This window comes from Bos grunniens, chromosome 8, assembly GCF_055505025.1.
Source record: "Bos grunniens cultivar Pamir isolate PY7600 chromosome 8, Bosgru_T2T1.0, whole genome shotgun sequence".
NCBI classification, from domain to species: domain Eukaryota; kingdom Metazoa; phylum Chordata; class Mammalia; order Artiodactyla; family Bovidae; genus Bos; species Bos grunniens.
In genome coordinates, this window is record NC_141172.1 from 101,794,765 (window position 1) to 101,815,690 (window position 20,926).

Sequence of the window (20,926 nt, forward strand, 5' to 3'; positions counted from 1 at the left end):
TGGGATTCTCCAGGCAAGAACACTGGAGTGGGTTGCCATTGCCTTCTCCAATGCATGAAAGTGAAATGGGAAAGTGAAGTCGCACAGCCCTGTCCTACTCTTAGCGACCCCATGGACTGCAGCCTTCCAGGCTCCTGCATCCATGGGATTTTCCAGGCAAGAGTACTGGAGTGGGTTGCCATTGCCTTCTCCAGTAGACAGTGCTACTAAAGTATTTTTGAAAACCAATGATTCAGAATCTGAAAAGAATAGAAGTATATATACATATATAGCTGAATTACTTTGCTATACATTTGAAGCAACACAACACTGTAAATCAACAGTGTGCATGCATGCTCAGTTCAGTTCAGTTCAGTTCAGTCGCTCAGTCGTGTCCGACTCTTTGTGATTCCATGAACTGTAGCACTCCAGGCCTCCCTGTCCATCACCAACTCCCGGACTTCACTCAGACTCACGTCCATCGAGTCAGTGATGCCATCCAGCCATCTCATCCTCTGTCGTCCCCTTCTCCTCCTGCCCCCAATCCCTCCCAGCATCAGAGTCTTTTCCAATGAGTCAACTCTTTGCACGAGGTGGCCAAAGTACTGGAGTTTCAGCTTTAGCATCATTCCTTTCAAAGAAATCCCAGGGCTGATCTCCTTCAGAATGGACTGGCTGGATCTCCTTGCAGTCCAAGGGACTCTCAAGAGTCTTCTCCAACACCACAGTTCAAAAGCATCAATTCTTCGGTGCTCAGCCTTCTTCTCAGTCCAACTCTCATATCCATACATGACCACTAGAAAAAGCATAGCCTTGACTAGATGGACCTTTGTTGGCAAAGTAACATCTCTGTTTTTCAATATGCTATCTAGGTTGGTCATAACTTTCCTTTCAAGGAGAAAGCGTCTTTTAATTTCATGGCTGCAGTCACCATCTGCAGTGATGTTGGAGCCCCCAAAATAAAGTCTGACACTGTTTCCACTGTTTCCCCATCTATTTCCCATGAAGTGATGGGACCAGATGCCATGACCTTTGTTTTCTGAATGTTGACAAGGCAGCTATTTTCAGCAGAGATAAAATCAAAACTTACAAGTTAACAAGGAAACATGAGGTCATCCATATGAAAGAGAGAGGGTTGTAAATAATCACTTTCACTGTATGGCTCATAAAAAGGAAGAAGGTCGTAAACAGTTACTTATCACAATATGGAAAAACTAAGGAAGGAAATGCATGCATTCCTAAGCCCTGGGACCACCTTGCTACTCCACTTAATTCCTGAATATTCAGGAATTAATAAGGGACAGAGGATTCACGGCAGACCCAAAACAGCACACAGGAAGCCTCCTGTTAAATGCTTCCTGACAGTGAGCTACAGCCCACGGGGTCTCAAAGAGTCAAATACAACTGAGCCCATGAGCACACATGAACCAGTCATTACAGAGGTGAGCTGCCCATGCCTCAGACATTTAGAGGTAATCTTTTAGAAACAGAGAGGTAGTATTTCATGCCTCAGTTCAAACATGGCATTGACACCTGAATCCAAATTACTTTATTACAGTCAACTTGCATCTGTTATTTTAATTTTTAAGATGATTAGACTTAAGTAAGCTTAGAAACAATTGGCAATCAAATAAAGAAGGGCTGTTAAAGACATATTTCTTCAAGCATGGAATTGTGCCATAATCCACTTACCAAGGCAGGTAGTTACAATGGAAATACATTTGGCAGCAGTACAAAAACCATCTGTACTGGGGACAGATATTAAAAAATAATATTTTGCTCTCATAGAGTAAATATCAATGAGTATTAGACAAGTGCTTTATAAATATTATTTCATGGAATCTTCATAATAGATCAGTATGCTAAGTATTATTATCCTGTTTATAAAGGTATAAACTAAGACTCAGGTTAAGTAAACTTACCAAGATCACACAGCGAGCAAGTGGGAGAACCCATATTGGAACCCAAGACTGTCTGATTCCAGAGTTCCTATGCTGACTGATTCCACGACACAGATCGAGGCTTAAAGTTTCTGACACGGAGGACAGATGGAACAGGAATAAGTAATGCTTTAGACCCTCAGGGCTGTCTGCCTAGTAGTTACGACTGAAGAAGTTACATATAGATTTCCCTAAAATGTGACATTAGGGACATGGCTGAGAGTCTGATCAAGTGAAGGGCAAGAAGCAACCCTTTTGGTCAACAAATATTTGATGGGTGAAAGGATAGTTTGAGGGGTACTGCTCATCTGATGGGGCTTCCCAGGTGGTTCCGTTGTAAAGAATCCTCCTGCCAATGCAGGAGATGCGAGTTTGACCCCTGGGTCAGGAAGATCCTTGGAGAAGGAAATAGCAACCCACTCCAGTATTGTTGCCTAGAAAATTTCCAGAGGAGTCTGGTGGGTTACAGTCCACAGCGTTGCAGAGTCAGACACGACTGAGTGACCGAGCATGAACACAGGCACTTCTAAAAGGAGTTAGGGGATGCTTCTACACCAAAAAAGCAGACACTATGTGCTTGCATTTGTGGTACAAGTTAAGTACCTGGGACCCACCCACTGACTGAACGTGCATTATTATTATTGCACTTTTAAAGATAGAGAAGACATAAATGGATTCTTATTATATTCCTTGCCTTAGAGCTGAGATGAAAAAGTGCAGTGAAAGAGATTTGAGAGCAACAACTGAGTGGCGAGGAGAAGCTTTTTACAAATCTTTTCCTGGCCTTAAAGCAATGGGGAGATGTGGGCATAGCTGTCAGTTTGGGGAAGAGGTATAGCAATATATGTATCATACAAGATGATGACAAATGTAGGAATTTCTTTGTTTTTGTTGAATCAAGGCTCATATTTTTCTACAAGAATCTATGAGTCAGGCCCTTACCTGCCGGTCCAGTGGTCAGGGAGCTAAGATCCAACATGCCTCACAGCCAAAAAACCAAACATAAAAACAGAAGCAATATTGTAACAAAATCAATAAAGACTGTAAAAATGGTCCACATCGGAAATTTCTTAAAAAAAAAAAAAAAAAAGGTGAGAATCGAATCAGTCAAACCACCTTGAGGAAGCTGAAAACAGTAAAGCCCAGGCACAGGCTGTCTCCTGAGCTCCCCTCACACAGTCCCTCCTTTACTTCTGAATCCTGTAAATCTGCTCTTCCGTTTTAACCTGTATACACAGAGACTTCTAGTGCTTTCCAATAGTCTTTCAAAGGCTTCCCTGGTGGCTGAGATGGTAAAGAATCGGCCTGCAATGCGGGAGACCTGGGTTCAATCCCAGGATCAGGAAGATTTCCTGGGGAAGGAAATGGCAACCCACTCCAGGGTTCTTGCCTGGAGAATCCCATAGAAAGGGGAGCCTGATGGGCTACAGTCCATGGAGTTGCAAAGAGTCAGACACAACTGAGCGAGTAACCCTAGTGCCCTCAGCTAACCCAGAGTCAACTCAGAATCACATTCCAAAAAACATCCATTTTCCTCCATCTGGCCAAGTCTTGTACCTACTATGTCAGTAGCTTCTTGAATCTTAACTTTTTTTTAAGACCCCCAGAAGGCTGGACAAAAATGGAATGGGAATAGCACTGTGGCCAGGCTGTAGGAGGCGGGAAGGAAGGGTCATGGATTCTCTGCTCTTCTCTCAAGGCTGACTGCTAAACCTGTGTGTGTGTGTGTGTGTGTGTGTGACAACTAGACCCCCATATATTCAGAGCATAGTGTTTTGTGAAGAGATTTTTCTGAACCAATCGCCTTAGAGTTCCCATCTCTCCAATTCTACCAAAGGGAAAGATGCTAAAGTACCGGGGTCCAGCCCTGGTAGGATCCAGGGATTCCCTCGGGAGGACGGCATCTGCGAAAGAAGAGATACAGAGATAAAGAGATAATGAAAGAATTTTGCAGTTAAGAAAATAGAGGAGAGAAAAGAGGCTGATATTCCTTGGTTTACACAGAAAGCTATCAAGCCCCAGCACGGGACTTGCTCTGTTCACGTAGGCCGCAGGCACCCTCTCCAATGCGGAAGGTGCCCCACCTTAGGCACCTTCTCAAGTGGGTCTTAGAAGCCCAGGCAGGAAAGTGAACACAGAGAGCCCCTGCGCTCCATGGAATCAGCCTGAATAGGAAAAGGAAAGAGAAAGAACGACATGGGGAGACCAAGCTTCGGTGAGCAAGGCCCGCACTTTATTTTCCAAAGTAGTTTTTGTACCTTAAGTTGTGCATAGAGGGTAATGGGGGGGGGGCGGGGAGCAGGTAGAGTCATTCAAGGTCAGCAGTCCTTGATCCTTATCGAAGCCAGGCTTTCTTTCTGCAAACTTATCATATGCAAAAGCTTTAGGTGATTTACATCATCTTCTGGCCAGGAGGCCTGTTAACATTTTATGACCCTTTTTTCAGAAAACTTATTTTTCTCTAAAGGTGATCATTCTAAAGTCAGGCGCTACCCTCCGAAAGCATTAGATAAAGTTGCATTCCTATAGGGCAAAAGTGTGGTGGGCTATAACAAGAAAAGAATTAACTCAAGGGTCCAAGGTTACAAATATTAAAGCTACTACTTACATTTCTATATACCAACTATATTCATCAATACACTCCCAGGGACACAGTAGGTAAGGGATATGGAAACTTGGCAGCAAGCATTAGCTCAACAAAGAAATCCTCTACTAGTTCGATTCTAACAATTTTAACTCTCTGAGAAGCTCTGCATTGTTAGAATATCTTAAGCTTCCTGTGCCTCTAGTAGTGGGGAGGCTGTGAACAATCACATGTATAGCTGCAGGAGTCTGAACAAACTTGTCAGGCAAGCTAGAAAGTCATCAGAGGGGTTTGAATTGAAACACTCCTATTATGCCCAGGAGACTTATTAACTAGAGTTTTAAGTTGATTTTCTTACAGAGAAAGGTGGTCGGGGATAGCCCCCCGTTAATGTCAGAAGAGTTGGTGAAAGTTGTGAAATAGTAAAACAGACAAATTTTGGTTTTGGGGTAGATACTCGGGCAGGTCCAGGGGGGGCCCTTGAGTCCTGACTCACCTTTGCATATCAGGCCTCTCCGCATGACCTTTGTCATGGGTGGGAACTCCTGTGCTGGCTCCTGGCACTCAAGGCCCCCACATTCTTTGGTCTGAGCTAAGACACACTCATGAAAATATTACCACCAGACAAGGGAGAAAGAAGATGGGCTCTCTGATCTTTCTGGTGCAGGTCAGGAAGGCCACATATGGAAGAAACAAGCCTGGCGTGCCTGCTGTGTCACGCTGAGCACTGTTTCACCTGTTGGATACTGCAGAGAATAAAAGAAACTCCTTCAGCATGTTTACATTCTAGAGGGAGTGGGTACAGGCAATAAACAAATAAATATGGAAGGCTTACCAGGAAAGGTGGGGAAAGAGCGCTACTTAGACTTGGGGTGTGGAGGAGTCACCCAGAGCCAGGAGGCCGTGAGACAGTGGGCCATGCCGGTATCTGGGAGATGAGTGTTTCAAACAAAGGAAGCAGCAAGGACTGGGGTCCAGAGATGGGCTTGCTCATGGGGTGTCTGCGGAAAACAGTGTGAGGAACTAGTTCAGCTTTAATAGAAACATGGGGAGAGGAAGGTAGTTGTGTTAGGTTGTGGGATTTCTGGCGGCTGGATAATCCCTGTCAGCACTGCTGACCAGACCTTGTTTCCCAGGCCAGGCTCTCCTGAAAAAACTGTCACTCCATTTTCTTTCTTACCAAGTGGTTAGCCAGTTGCTGTTCAGTTGCTCAGTCATGTCCAACTCTTTGCGACCCCATGGACTGCAGCATCCCAGGCTTCCTTGTCCTTCACCATCTCACGGAGTTTGCTCAAACTCATGCCCATTGAGTCGGTGATGCCAGTAATTGTCTATTATTTATGCAAGAGATAGACGGGCTCCAGGTCAGACATTTAGAACTGGCCTCCTGTTTACATTTCATGGGGCATGAAGATGTGGGCTTCAGGCTAGATACCCCTATTAGCATTTCCTAAGACACGAGATAGTAGGGCTCCAGTTAAGACATTGACGTCAGCCTCCTGTTTGCCCTCCAGAATAGAAGTAACAACAGTAACAGGGTAAATAGCCAGTGTTTGTCCCTTGTAAACACCTTAAGGGAACACTCATGGCAATAATCAAGGTAAGAATCATGGCAGGGACACAGAAGTAAAACCCTGTTTGAGTAAAGGATTAAGGGATCTCAGCTCTCACCTCTTTCAGGACAAGGAAGACACTACACAAGCACAGAAAGGCTCCCTGTGAGTCAAAATTCAAGGAATAACTCCGGGCCATAACGAGTCTTGCTCCTCCCAGAAGCCTTCACTTCAAGATCCATTTTGGTTGAGGGATGCAGGTGTACCCAGGGGAGGGTCCTAGTGTAGGTCAAGTATGGGAAAAAAATCAGATAATTGGCCTTAAGGAAGACAAAGACACAGAAGAACGGATCTATATAAATGACTTAACCATCTCTTTACTGTCCTCCTCTTCACTAGGGCGATGCCCACACCCCTTCTATCTGGGTGTGCATCTCTGCCTTGCTTCTGTCTCATCTAAACAAATTCAATTTTTTGGGCAGGGAACAATTCCTGGGCAGGAAATTAAAATCTCGATTCATGCCTCCACTCACTGCCGCAGTGATAAATGCATTTTTCACTGAGGGCAAAGATCCAGGGAAAAATAGCTTCTAGCCTCTAGCCCTTGCTGGTCTGGGGGCTAGGATCCCTGGTTCCCATCCAGGCTACCTAGATTCAGTTCCTGGGCAAGGAATTAAGATCTCCCTTCATGCCTCCACTCACTGTTGCCTCGCTGAGACCATTACTACCAAAATAGAGTTATCACACATTTTGATATCACATAAGAGAGGACTCTACACATGGACATCACCAGATGGTCAACACCAAAATCAGATTGATTATGTTCTTTGCAGCCAAAGATGGAGAAGCTCTATACATTCAGCAAAAACAAGGCCAGGATCTGACTGTGGCTCAGATCATGAACTCCTTATTGCCAAATTCAGACTTATATTGAGAAAGTAGAGAAAACCACTAGACCATGTAGGTATTACCTAAGTCAAATCCCTTATGATTATACAGTGGAAGTGACAAATAGATTCAAGAGGTTAGATATGACAGATACAGTGCCTGAAGAACTATGGACAGAGGTTTGTGAATTTGTACAGGAGACAGGGATCAAGACCATATCCAAGAAAAAGAAATGCAAAAAAGCAAAATGGCTGTCTGAGGAGGCCTTACAAATAGCTGTGAAAGAAGAGAAGTGAAAAGCAAAGTAGAAAAGGAAAGATATACCGGTTTGAACGCAGAGTTCAAAAGAACAGCAAGGAGAAATAAATCCTGAATGATCAGTGCAAACAAAGAGGAAAACAATAGAATGGGAAAGACTAGAGATCTTTTCAAGAAAATTAGAGAAACCAGGGACCATTTCATGCAAATATGGGCTCAATAAAGGACAGAAATGGTATGGACCTAACAGAAACATAAGATATCAAGAAGAGGTGGCAAGAATACACAGAAGAACTATACAAAAAAGATCTTCATGACCCAGATAATCACAATCGTGTGATCACTACCCTAGAGCCAGACATCCTGGAATGTGAAGTCAAGCGGGCCTTAGAAAGCATCACTACAAACAAAGCTAGTGGAGGTGATGGAATTCAGTTGAGCTATTTCAAATCCTAAAAGATGATGCTGTGAAAGTGCTGCACTCAATATGCCAGCAAATTTGGAAAACTCAGCAGTGGCCACAGGACTGGAAAAGGTCAGTTTTCATTCCAGTCCCAAAGAAAGGCAATGCCAAAATGTTCAAACTACCACACAATTGCACTCATCTCACACGTTAGTAAAGTAATGCTCAGAATTCTCCAAGCCAGGCTTCAACAATATGTGAACCATGAACTTCAAGTTGTTCAAACTGGATTTAGAAAAGGCAGAGGAACCAGAGATCAAATTGCCAACATCTGTTGGATCATCATAAAAGCTGGAATTCCAGCACAAGCTGGAATCAAGATTTCTGGGAGAAATATCAGTAACCTCAGATATGCAGTTGACACCACCCTTATGGCAGAAAGTGAAGAAGAACTAAAAAGCCTCTTGATGAAAGTGAAAGAGGAGAGTGAAAAAGTTGGCTTAAAGCTCAACATTCAGAAAACGAAGACCATGGCATCTGGTCCTGGAAACAGTGTCAGACTTTATTTTTGGGGGCTCCCAAATCACTGCAGATGGTGACTGCAGCCATGAAATGAAAAGACGCTTACTCCTTGGAAGGAAAGTTATGACCAACCTAGATAGCATATTCAAAAGCAGACATTACTTTGCCAACAAAGTTTCATTTAGTCAAGGCTATGGTTTTTCCTGTGGTCATATATGGATGTGAGAGTTGGACTGTGAAGAAGGCTGAGTGCTGAAGAATTGATGCTTTTGAACTGTGGTGTTGCAGAAGGCTCTTGAGAGTGCCTTGGACTGCAAGGAGATCCAACCAGTCCATTCTGAAGGAGATCAGCCCTGGGATTTCTTTGGAAGGAATGATGCTAAAGCTGAAACTCCAGTACTTTGGGCACCTCATGCGAAGAGTTGACTCATTGGAAAAGACTCTGATTATGGGAGGGATTGGGGGCAGGAGGAGAAGGGGACGACAGAGGATGAGATGGCTGGATGGCATCACCGACTCGATGGACGTGAGTCTGGGTGAACTCCAGGAGTTGGTGATGGACAGGGAGGCCTGGCGTGCTGCGATTCATGGGGTTGCAAAGAGTCGGACACGACTGAGCGACTGATCTGATCTGATCTGATCAGTTGTATCATTTTTTTAGATCCCACATGGAAATGATATCATATGATGTTTATATTTCTCTTTCTGACTTGCTTCACTTGGTATGATAATCTCTAGGTCCATCTATGTCCCTACAAATGGCATCATTTTATTCTTTCTTATGGCTGAGTAATATCCCACTGTATACATGGACCACAGCTTTTTCCATCCATTCATCTGTAGATGGAAGTTTAGGTTGTTTCCATGTCCTGGCAACTGTAAATAGTGATGCAGTGAACATTAGGATGCAGGTAGCTTTTCAGATTATGGTTTTGGTTTTCTCTGGATATATGCCCAGGAGTGGGATTAACGGATCATATGGTAGCTCTATTTTTTTTTTTTTTTTAAAGAACCTCCATACTGTTCTCTATAGTGCCTGTACCAATTTACATTACCACAAGAGTGTAGGCAGGCTCCATATTCTCCACACCCTCTCCAGCATTTGTTATTTGTAGATTTTTGATGATGGCCATTCTGACTGGTGTGAGGTGATACTTCATTGTAGTTTCGATTTGCCTTTCTCTAGTAATTAGCAATGTTAATCTTTTCACGTGCCTGTTGGCTATCTGTATATCTTCTTTGGAAAAGATATGTGTTCTTCTGCCTATGTTCTTTATTAGGTTGCTCGATTTTTTTATATTGAGCTGCATGAGCTGTTTGTATATTTGAGAGAGTAATCCCTTGTTGATCCCATGGTTTGCAAATATCTTTTCCCCTTCTGTGGATTGTCTTTTCATTTTGCTTATAGATTCCTTTGTTGTGCAAAAGATTTAATGCTTAATTATGTCCCATTTGTTTATTTTTGTTTTTCTTTTCATTACTCTAGAAAGTGGATCAAAAAAAGGTATTGATGCAATCTATGTCAAAGGGTGCTCTGCTTTTCCTCTAAGAGTTTTATAGTATCTAGTCTTACATCTAGGTCTTTAATCCATTTTGAGTTTATTTTTGTGTATAGTGTTAAAGAGTGTTCTTATTTCATTCTTTTACATGTAGCTGTCTACATGCCAAGCTCTTTACATAAAAAATTTCTTCAGATCCTTACATTGATGATATGAAACAGATTTTCATGTTTTCAAATTAGGTCTGGCCTATGGCAAAATTGTTACATGGATGATTTTTATCTTCAGAACTCCTTGACCCTTTCCTGAAGGATTCATAATCCAAGATTTATGATTATTCTTCCCACTGCCCAAACTGTCTTCCTCCCATCCGAAGCCTGGTGGTGTCAGTATCAATGGAATAAACTGGTCCTGTGATATGTCTACAATGCGGGAGACTGGGTTCCATCCCTGGGTCGGGAAGATCCACTGGAGAAGGAAACGGCAATCCACTCCAGTACTATTGCCTGGAGAATCCCATGGACAGAGGAGCCTGGTAGGCTACAGTCCATGGGGTCGCAAAGAGTCGGACCCGACTGAGCAACTTCACTTTCCTATGGTGCTTAAGAGAGTCCCAGATGGGTGCTGGGTAGCCTGGGCCCACGCACAGTAAGTACCTGCTGAATTTTGATAATCTGATAATGAAATCTTGATAATCTTGAATCTGGAGGCCGCAATCACGGGTATCCTTGGTTTTCTTACCCCCAGGGAGCCCTCATGTTGTGCTAGAAATTTCAAACTAGGAGGGAAGGAAAGGGTTTCTGCCTCCACCCCTGCCCCATGTGGGAAGAGAACTCTGGATCCCTTTTGCAGGGACTACCTCTTTCTGGATATTAGGATGGTGTGTCAGACATACAGATACATTGCTCAGATTCCCTCTTCAAGAAAGGGCTCATTGTGCACCTGTGAGGAGGGGGGTTAACCCACAGCCTCCACTGTTACCTGGTTCTGATTGGCCTCAACTCTTGAGCTGAGATGGTGGTCTTCTCGGGTGGCCCCATCCAGTGGCTGTGCAGGACTGTGACACAAGGTCCCGTCCTGTTCTGCCTGACACAGGCCTCTTCTCACATGCTCAGAGCTCCCTGCTGGCTGACAGAGACTTTTTCAGATCATGTCATGGTCTGACAGCTCCCCTGCCCTAATCCCGTTTCCTTCTTTTTCCTTTCACAAGTGTTAATCCCAGTAAGCCTTTTACACTCCTAAATCTGTCTCAGGATCTGTTTTCTGGAGGGCCCAGATGACACAGATGGGATGCTGTTAGCCCCAAGAAACCTTTCATCAGTGAAGGGAGTGGCTATTTTAAAACTGGATTTGAGCCACTACCAGCAGAATATATAATTACCCTGGATGCCCAAGTCCAAGGAGCACTTCCAGTCTGGCACATGAATCAAATAAGCACTACTTCTTGCTGTTCCTTTCGGCACTGTGTCTTGCTATTATATAACATGACTTGAATGTTTCTATTGTCTGCCTCAATGAGTGATTTGTTCATTAATTAAGAGTGTGACTGAGGACAAGGTCACTATGTCCATTTCCAGTCTGCTGGTTAGTTTCAGTCAAGTTGCCTGTTATGGATGGACTGTTTTCTGGTCATATGTGGACTCCGTAAACCCCTTACCCACGCTGAATCATGACTTAGGCTAGTCATTTCTCAACCTCCTAGTAGACCGTCACCCTTCCCGCGAGTCACTTATAAAAAGCTCTGTATTTTAGCGTTGGGTGAGGAAGTCTTAATGTGGTTTGGTGACCAGTACTTGTGGCCACAAACGGAAGGGCATAGTTTTTGCCTTTTGGGGTATGGAAGCATCCCCTAATTCCTTGTTAGAAATGCTTGTGTTCACACTCAGTCACTCAGTCATGTCTGACTCTCTGCAACCCAATGGACTGTAGCCCACCAGGCTCCTCTGTCCATGGAATTCTCCAGGCAAGAATACTGGAGTGGGTTGCCATTCCCTCCTCCAGGGAATTTTCTTGACCCAGGGGATGAACCTGTGTCTCCTGCATCTCCTGCCTTGGCAAGTGGATTCTTTACCCCGAGCACCTGGGAAGCCCCATTAGATGAGCAGTACCCCTCATATTATCCATTTACCCATTAAATATTTGTTGACTGAGAGGACTGCTACTTGCCTTTCACTTGATTTGACCCTCAGCTATGTCCTTAGTGTCACATTTGGGGGAAATCTACATGCAACTTCTTCCATAGTAACTACCAAGAAGACACTCCTGAGGGCCTACTTATTCCTGTTCCATCTGTCCTCCGTGTCAGAAACATCAAGCCTTGATCTGTGTTGTGGAGTCAGTCAGCGTAGGAGCTCTGGGTTCAGACAGTCTTGGGTTCCAGTATGGGTTCTCCCACTTGCTCGCTGTGTGCTCTTGGTAAATTTACCTAACCTCTCTGAGTCTTAGTTTATACCTTTATAAAAAGGATAATAATACCTATCATACAGATCTATTATGAAGATTCTATGAAATAATATTTATAAGGCACTTATCTAATATGCATTGATATTTTCTCTATTTATGACAGCAAAATATCATTCTTTAATGTCTGGCTCATGGAAAGATAGTTTTTGTACTGCTGCGAAATGTATTCCCATTGTAACTACCTGCCTTGGTAAGTGGATTATGGCACAATCCCACATTTGAACAAATATGTTTTTGAACGCCCTTCTTTATTTGATTACCAAGTTGTTCCTAAGTTTGTTTAAGTCTAATCACCTTAAATATAAAAATAACAGGTGCAACTTGACTGTAATATAGTAGTTTGGATTCAGGTGTCAATGACATGTTTGAACTGAGGGAATGTGATTAAATATCACCTCTCTGTTCCTAAATGATTGGTAGATGTTTGAGGAGAGAGAATGAGGTGGCATCATTATTTTTGTGTGTGTCTGATCTGGTCAGTTTTTGCTCTTAATTGTTTTTCCCTTTATTTATTAATTGAAGTAAGTTAAGAATCCCATGGGCAGGAGTTGATTTACAATGCTGTGTTAGTTTCAGGTGTTAGCTAAATGGTTCAGTTATACATGTGTATATATATAAATCTATTCTTTTCAGATTCCGATTCATTATTTTTCAAAATTCCTTTAGTAGCACGTCTTCTAAAGCAGCTTGCTACACCACAGACAGGATTACTCTACATCAAATACTTAGCCTGTGTATTTTGCGTTATGTACTAGATGTATTCACCGTTGATGGATGGTCAGGTGAACTTTTGTAAAATGAATCCGTATGCCATGTACTCACATCGTCTTCTGAGAGATGCTAACATCAGTGGTTGTTACTCTTCTCTTTTAGTTTTTTTGGTCATCTTTCCTCATCTCTCTACCCCTTCCTATCTTCCACAGTAAAAAGTCAATAATTCACTCAGCTGTGATATTTATTGTTCACCTACAAGTTGTAATAGTGTTTCATATTGTTAATTTACAACTCCTACCACAAATATTTAAGCACAATACCGGAATATTATTTAAGGGAATCCTATTGTAAAGCCAAGCATCACTCCTGATTGATTTAGTATTAGTTCAGCTTTGGTTTTGACTGGGTCTTCTTTCACCAAGCCGCTAGGTGAATTGCATCATACCTTTGGTATTTTTGAAGCCTTGACCTTACTATCTCAGTGAATACAGGCTGTCCTGGCAGTGCTTGAGCCGACCACCAAAAATGTGGTAGATCTGAAATGGAAGTGAATAACCAGAGTCGGGAACAGTCAACTCAGATCTTAGTATCAAAAGATAAGATCACCTACAGCACGGGCCTCAGATCATAGATTTCTATCCTCTGCCCTCTCTCCACTTCTGTGGGCCACGAGCTAACAATGAAGTCACTGCCCCAAAGTAATATTCTTATTTACAAAAGGATTTTACAAGGATTTACAAGGTTATTTCTCAAAACTAGAATCCTTGGTGCTTTCTGGGCTTCCCAGGTGGCGCCAGTGGTAAAGAATCCTCCTGCCAAAGCAGGAGACACAAGAGACACAGGTTCGATCCTTGAGCCAGGAGATCCCCCAGAGTAGGGAAAGGCACCCCACTACAGTGTTCTTTCCTGGAAAATCCCATGGGCAGAGGAGCCTGGTGGGCTAGAGTCCATGAGGTTGCAAAGAGTCAGACACAACTGAGTGACTGAGCACATTCTAGTGCATTAATTAGAGCACATTAAAAGTGCATCCTGCTTTTCAGACAGGATTTAAGGTTCAGTCATTCCAGAGGTAATACTATACGTATCAGGCGCTATGGTAGGTACAAAGCAGAACAGTAAGGACATCTCCACCAGCAGCAGAAAGTTACGGTGTGGAGCTCTAAGGGTTGGGAACGGTGGTGGGTACAATGGTGATCTTGTGTGAAGTGGTGGTAGCTGACGCTTCCCTCAGCACCACAGCCCAGGAAGAGTGGGGTTCATGGTGCAAACCTGGTTGCTCATGGGCTGCCATCTCTTCTTGGGAGGAATCAAAACCGGGGAGTAAAGTACACAGCCTTTGTTACTATTTGTCAAATTCAATTCTTCCATCTCAGGGACAGGAAAACTTGCAATCAGCCCATGATGACAAAAAAGCAGTGGCTGGATATCAGTTAAGCATGAGCTAGGAATGGTCACATAAGGACCTGGGATGATTTTTTTAAAATATTGACCATTTTTATAGTCTTTATTAAATCTGTAGCTATATTTCTTCTGTTTTATCTTTGGCTTTTTGGCCACAAGACATGTGGGGTCCTAGCTCCCAGGCCAGGGGAACGATGTCCCCTGTGTTGGAAGGCAACGTCTTAACCACTGGACCGCCAGGGAAGTCCCTGGGAAACTTCTTAAAGCAGGCCATAGACTGAATGCCACAATTCCTGGGTCCACCACCTTGTGCCAGCCCCTCCCATGACGCCAGTCACTCTCTCAGGCGTGCAGAAGGGACTACTGGGTTTCCCTGTTGGCTCAGCAGTAAAGAATCTGCCTGCCAGTGTAGAAGACACGCATTCAATCCCTGGGGAAGGAAATGGAACCCACTCCAGTATTTTTGCCTGGGAAATCCCTTGGACAGAGGAGCCCAACGGTGTAGGGTAAGGGAGTTAGAGAAGGTGAGGTTAGGAAAAAGAGCGAGACTGGCACCCTACAGGAACAGATCACCTTTAATGAGGCGAGAAGGGGCAGCAGTCAGATTAGTGAGCTGGTACGCCAACCCACGAAGGCTTATATGTAGAAATATAGTGTCTTAAGGGGGCCTGTTCTTCTCCAAGGTTGTTTGGGTTAGTTATCTCTTAAACGTCTGGGGCAAAGAATTCTGGAGATCGGCCAGAGGCTGGACCGCCTGGGAGCTGGGCATAATCAACCTTTATGTCCATTTTTTTTCTTCGGGTGAGAGAGTTCTTTGTTTTGCATAGAATGGTGGGTAGGACCTGGAGGGGAGTTTTAACTCCAGGCTATTTTGAGCTGTGTAACTTTCCTTCAGATGGGGTGCAGGCCATGGGCTCACACAGAGTCGGACACAACTGAGCACTCATTCGCACTAGTACTCACAAGGGGACATTAATTCGAGGCAGAATAAGCCACAGCTTTTAACAAGCCCCAGCTATGGGGTCAGGATCCTAGCACAGTATTGTCCTCTCACCTGGGGGCTCTTCCCACATGCTCTGCACATCTCCATCTCCTCCCTAACTTACAAGACCAACCCCAAGTCCTGTCTCCTGGAATAAGTCTCTGATCTCACCAGCCCAATGTGTGCTGGACGTTCTTCTCAGGGTTCCACACAAAGCGTCCCATTGAGTCCCTTCAGCGACCCATGCGTGCGAGCTGGCTAAGTCGCTTCAGTGTGACTCTATGGACTGTAGCCTGCCAGGTTCCTCTGGGATTCCATGGGATTCCAGTCCATGGGATTCTCAGGCAAGAATCCCAGAGTGGGTTGCCATGCGGTCCTCTAGGGGATCTTCCTGACCCAGGGATCGAGCCCTGGTCTCTTATGTCTCCTGCACTGGCATGGGCGTGTCAGTCTCTTATGTCTCCTGCACTGGCATGGGCGTGTCAGTCTCTTATGTCTCCTGCACTGGCATGGGTGTGTCATTGGTTCTTTACCACCAGCGCCACCTGGAAGCCTACAGTGACCATGCTGCTGCAGCTGCTGCTGAGTCGCTTAAATCTGTCCTCATAGCTTCAAAACGGCAGGATGGGAAGGAAGCTCACGTCTCCATGATGCCAAAGCCTGTGTTCTTAGTCACTTTTTCCCCCCTCTCTCTTGTTACTTAACAGCAAAGCTAGCAGAGGTCCACCCCCACACCCCCCAAAACACCTTTATTGCACTAAAAACAGAATTTATAAACAAACACTTGGGGGAGGATGTCTTCAAGATGTACCCACAATCAACTTCACCAGAGATATCAAACAGTGTGGGGGCCTAAAAAATGGGGGTCCCCGGAGGGAAATCGGAGCTTTCAGGAGAGGTATCTGGGTCAGAAAAGGGGGTGGGAAGTCCCATCGAGCATCTAAGTCCATGCGGGGCTCTCTGTCCACCTTCTCCGCCCTCAGGCCTCGCCCAGGTAGTCCCAGGAGCAGGAGGCCTGATGGAGCAGGTCAGGACTGAGGCCGGAGGGCGCACAGCCAGGGACCCCAGCGCCGAGGGCCTTCATTCTCAGGTTCAAGGGCGTGGGTATGTCTCACCAGGTGTGCCAAAGGGAACTCGTGCTCCCCTCCGCAGTTCCTTCACCCCTCCCCCTGGTGTGATCTGGAAACCCAGAGCTGGGAGGGACACCCTCTGGACTAGGAGGGGGCACCCCAGGATCCCCACAGACCAGCATGGTCCATCCTCACCCCACAGGCAGCCCAAGAGAGCCGAGGGAAGAGCTGGCCTGGCCTGGCCCTGCTTTAGACGGTGTTCTTGGTGTCCGGCTGGGCCGGTTGTTGTTCAGTCACCCAGTCGTGTCTGACTCTTTGCGACCCCATGGACAGCAGTAGCCAGGCTTCCCTGTCCTTACGGCTGACCGGAAACCGCCACAAAAATCAGTCAAGGACCCGCACACTTTTGTGACAGTTAAGACAGCTGTCTTAGCAGCCTGAAAAGCCACAAGCAGGTGGACAAGCACCCCTTGTCCCATCCAGCCTAGCCCAAACCTATGGACACAGGTGGAGTAAAAGCCGAGGCCGTCAGTCTCTGAGCAGCAGTTCCTGGGTTCAGCTGTCAAGGAGGGGTGCTGGATGCTCAGGAGTGGGTGGGGACAGGCAGGAGCAGAGCCCACGAGCTAGTGCCGCTCTGTGGGCACCATCTGAGCCAGCCTTCCAGAGGAGGCGGGCCTGGATGCCCAGTGAGGCCACAGGGTCCCCAGAAAAGAGGGCCTTGGAGGAAAGCAGCCGACAGAAGGGCTGTCCTACTCGAGGGGCAGAGCCATCAACCCCCTGTTCTCATCCTCTGGGATTTCCTCCACAGCTGAGGGTCTTTGCCACTCAGCTCAGACATGGCACCCTCCTCCCTCTGACTGGCTCTCACCTCCGGAGCCTGGGAGGGCTGAGCGCTGCACAGAGACCGCTTAACCCTGGAGTGGGGGTCCTCCCGCAGCCCCATGGGGCACAGCAGGCAGAACGGGGACCTAGCACCACTCTCTGGGGGGCGCCTGGCGGAGGATACTCACAGTACCCCAGAGAAGATCTGGCTGGGCCCCAGGACAGGCAGCCTCTGGGTGTATGATTGGACTCTGCTACCTCCTGGCTCAGGTTCGAGAACTCCGGAAGGGGTGAGCAGCGGCAGTGGTGGCAAGGAACTTGGGGTCCAGAGGGACTCAGCCCGGCAAGCTGGCCCTTCCTTTTCCCCCAGCAGCCCCCTTTCTTCTCTTCAATTAAAAGTAACCCTTGGAAAAGAGTATGACCCAGGACATCCCCAACAAGAGCCTCAGCATCAGGGCTTCCCTGCAGGATCCAGAGGGGAGTGGGGCCTCTACAAGAAGGGCAGCGGTGGAGGTCAGGGGCAGCTCCTTCTTCCCCAGCAGCATGTCCCGCTTGAGACTGCTGCCCTTGTTCACCACGTTGATCCTGAATGCCAGCTTCCTCACACTGACTGGCCCCAGGCCGTCAAAGAAGTCCTCTCTGAACACGGGGAGGCGTCAGTTCTTGACGTTGGTGCTGCGCTGCTTGTGCAGCTTGCCAGGCACCAGGCACAGACCCACACAGCAGCTGATGTTGCAGGCATCGCTCTGCCAGTCGAAGAGGCCCTTTCCTTAAAAAAAAAAAAAAAAAAAAAGATTCATCTTTGGCTGCATTTAGTCTTAGTTGCCGCCCTGTGATTAAGGAACATGGACTCAGTAGCTGTTGCTCATGGGCTTAGTTGCTCTGTGGCTTATGGGATCTTAGTTTCCCAACCAGAGGTCGAACCGCATCCCCTGCATTGGAAGGCAGATTCTTAAGCACTGGACCACCAGGGAAGTCGCCTTAGGCACTATCTGCATGATACTACCTCCTACCATCACCCCTTTGCTGACCAACAATGGTCTGGACTTGGTCCCATTCAGGTGAGTTATTTTCATGCTTGTAGGATTAAGTTCTTATTGAGTACAGGAAGCATTTCCCTACCTTCATTGAAACTTGTTTAAAGGAAGGATGGCATCTTGTACTTCTCTATTTATCTTCTGGAACCTAAGAATGGTGAGGTGTACACAGTGATTACACACTGCCTTAGTCATTGTGTGGAAAGGCAAGACTACAGGGGTTGAGTTCAGACAAAAAGGAAAAGGAATTTAAATGTACTGAATACCAGACACCATACTTTAAAGACTTTGTTAATATTTCATCCAACCCCATTTTAACCAACTCTGTGTTAATGCTTTGTGATAGCTACCATCATCTTTGGCAGAGACAGTTTCTTTGTTTCTGAGGCTTTCAAAATGAAGTGACTCACCAAATTCCATTGAGACACAGAGTCCCTACCACCCCATTCCTTGGTTAGACTCCATTTCTGCCACATGTAACTGGATTTTGGATTCTAAGCCAGATCCTTTTCATACTGTTCATGGAGTTCTCAAGGCAAGAATACTGAAGTGGTTTGCCATTCCCTTCTCCAGTGGACCACATTCTGTCAGCCCTCTCCACCATGACCCACCCATCTTGGGTGGCCCCACGGGCATGGCTTAGTTTCATTGAGTTAGGCAAGGCTGTGGTCCATGTGATCAGATTGGCTAGTTTTCTGTGATTATGGTTTCAGTGTGTCTGCCCTCTGATGCCCTCTTGCAACACCTACCATCTTACTTGGGTTTCTCTTACCTTGGACGTGGGGTATCTTCAGTATTCTTGCCTTGAGAACCCCATGAACAGTATGAAAAGGCAAAATGATAGGATACTGAAAGAGGAACTCCCCAGGTCAGTAGGTGCCCAATGTGCTACTGGAGATCAATGGAGAAATAACTCCAGAAAGAATGAAGGGATGGGGCCAAAGCAAAAACAATACCCAGTTGTGGATGTGACTGGTGATAGAAGCAAGGTCCAATGCTGTAAAGAGCAATATTGCATAGGAACCTGGAATGTCAGGTCCATGAATCAAGGCAAATTGGAAGTGGTCAAACAGGAGATGGCAAGAGTGAACGTCGACATTCTAGGAATCAGCGAACTCAAATGGACTGGAATGGGTGAATTTAACTCAGATGACCATTATACCTACTACTGCGGGCAGAAATCCCTTAGAAGAAATGCAGTAGCCATCACGGTCAACAAAACGGTCTGAAATTAATTACTTGGATGCAATCTCAAAAACAACAGAATGATCTCTATTCGTTTCCAAGGCAAACCATTCAATACCACAGTAATCCAAGCCTATGCCCCAACCAGTAATGCTGAAGAAGCTGAAGTTGAACGGTTCTATGAAGACCTACAAGACCTTTTAGAACTAACACCCCGAAAAGATGTCCTTTTCATTATAGGGGACTGGAATGCAAAAGTAGGAAGTCAAGAAACAGCTGGGGTAACAGGCAAATTTGGCCCTGGAATACAGAATGAAGCAGGGCAAAGACTAATAGAGTTTTGCTAAGAAAATGCACTGGTCATAGCAAACACCCTCTTCCAACAACACAAGAGAAGACTCTACACATGGACATCACCAGATGGTCAACACTGAAATCAGACTGATTATATTCTTTGCAGCCAAAGATGGAGAAGCTCTATACAGTCAGCAAAAACAAGACCAGGAGCTGACTGTGGCTCAGATAATGAGCTCCTTATTGCCAAAGTCAGACTTAAATTGAAGTAGGTAGGGAAAACCACCAGACCATTCATGTATGACCTAAATCAAATCCCTTATGATTATACAGTGGATGTGAGAAGTAGATTTAAGGGACTAGATCTGATAGATAGAGTGCCTGATGAACTATGGACAGAGGTTCATGACATTATACAGGAGACAGAACTCAAGACCATCTCCATGGAAAAGAAATGCAAAAAAGCAAAAATGGCTGTCTGAGGAGGCCTTACAAATAGCTGTGAAAAGAAGAGAAGTGAAAAGCAAAAGAGAAAATGAAAGATACAAGCATCTGAATGCAGAGTTCCAAAGAATAGCAAGAAGAGATAAGAAAGCCTTCCTCAGCAATCAATGCAAAGAAATAGAGGCAAACAGCAGAATGGGAAAGACTAGAGATCTCTTCAAGAAAATTAGAGATACCAAGGGAACATTTCATGCAAAGATGGGCTCTATAAAGGACAGAAATGGTATGGACCTAACAGAAGCAGAAGATACGAAGAATACACAGAAGAACTGTACAAAAGAGATCTTCACAACCCAGATAATCACGATGGTGTGATCACTCACCTAGAGCCAGACATCCTGGAATGTGAAGTCAAGTGGGCCTTAGAAAGCATCACTACAGTGATGGAATTCCAGTTGAGCTATTTCAAATTCTGAAAGATAATGCTGTGAAAGTGCTGCACTCAATATGCCAGCTAATTTGGAAAACTCAGCAGTGGCCACAGGACTGGAAAAGGTCACTTTTCATTCCAATCCCAAAGAAAGGCAATGCCAAAGAATGCTGAAACTACCACACAATTGCACTCATCTCACACACTAGTAAAGTAATGCTCAAAATTCTCCAAGCCAGGCTTCAGCAATAACGTGAACCATGAACTCCCAGATGTTCAAGCTGGTTTTAGAAAAGACAGAGGAACCAGAAATCAAATTGCCAGCATCCACTGGATCATGGAAAAAGCAAGAGAGTTCCAGAAAAATATCTATTTCTGCTTTATTGACTATGCCAAAGCCTTTGACTGTGTGAATCACAATAAACTGTGGAAAATTCTGAATGAGATGGGAATACCAG

The 20,926-nt window shown here is 45.2% G+C and overlaps 1 protein-coding gene across 3 annotated transcripts in view; it reads right to left on the bottom strand.

Moving 5' to 3' along the window:
* Nucleotides 1-4,334: 4,334 nt before the first annotated feature.
* ZFP37 (ZFP37 zinc finger protein) overlaps nucleotides 4,335-20,926 on the bottom strand; it is an 84,261-nt gene continuing 67,669 nt past the window's right edge. The window contains exons 4-7 of one of the 3 annotated variants that reach the window (XR_015132142.1): nucleotides 6,175-6,335; nucleotides 5,684-5,834; nucleotides 5,339-5,504; nucleotides 4,335-5,249 (exon numbers count right to left, since the gene is read on the bottom strand). Coding sequence is in view for 2 of the 3 variants with exons in the window: in XM_086316000.1 (XP_086172126.1) it covers nucleotides 17,735-17,847 (113 nt within the window). In the remaining variant the exon portion in view is untranslated. Of the gene's footprint in view, nucleotides 5,250-5,338; nucleotides 5,505-5,683; nucleotides 5,835-6,174; nucleotides 6,336-13,026; nucleotides 17,848-18,200; nucleotides 18,264-20,926 lie in introns of those variants that run through there. The other 2 variants (XM_086316002.1, XM_086316000.1) reach the window with 2 other exon arrangements.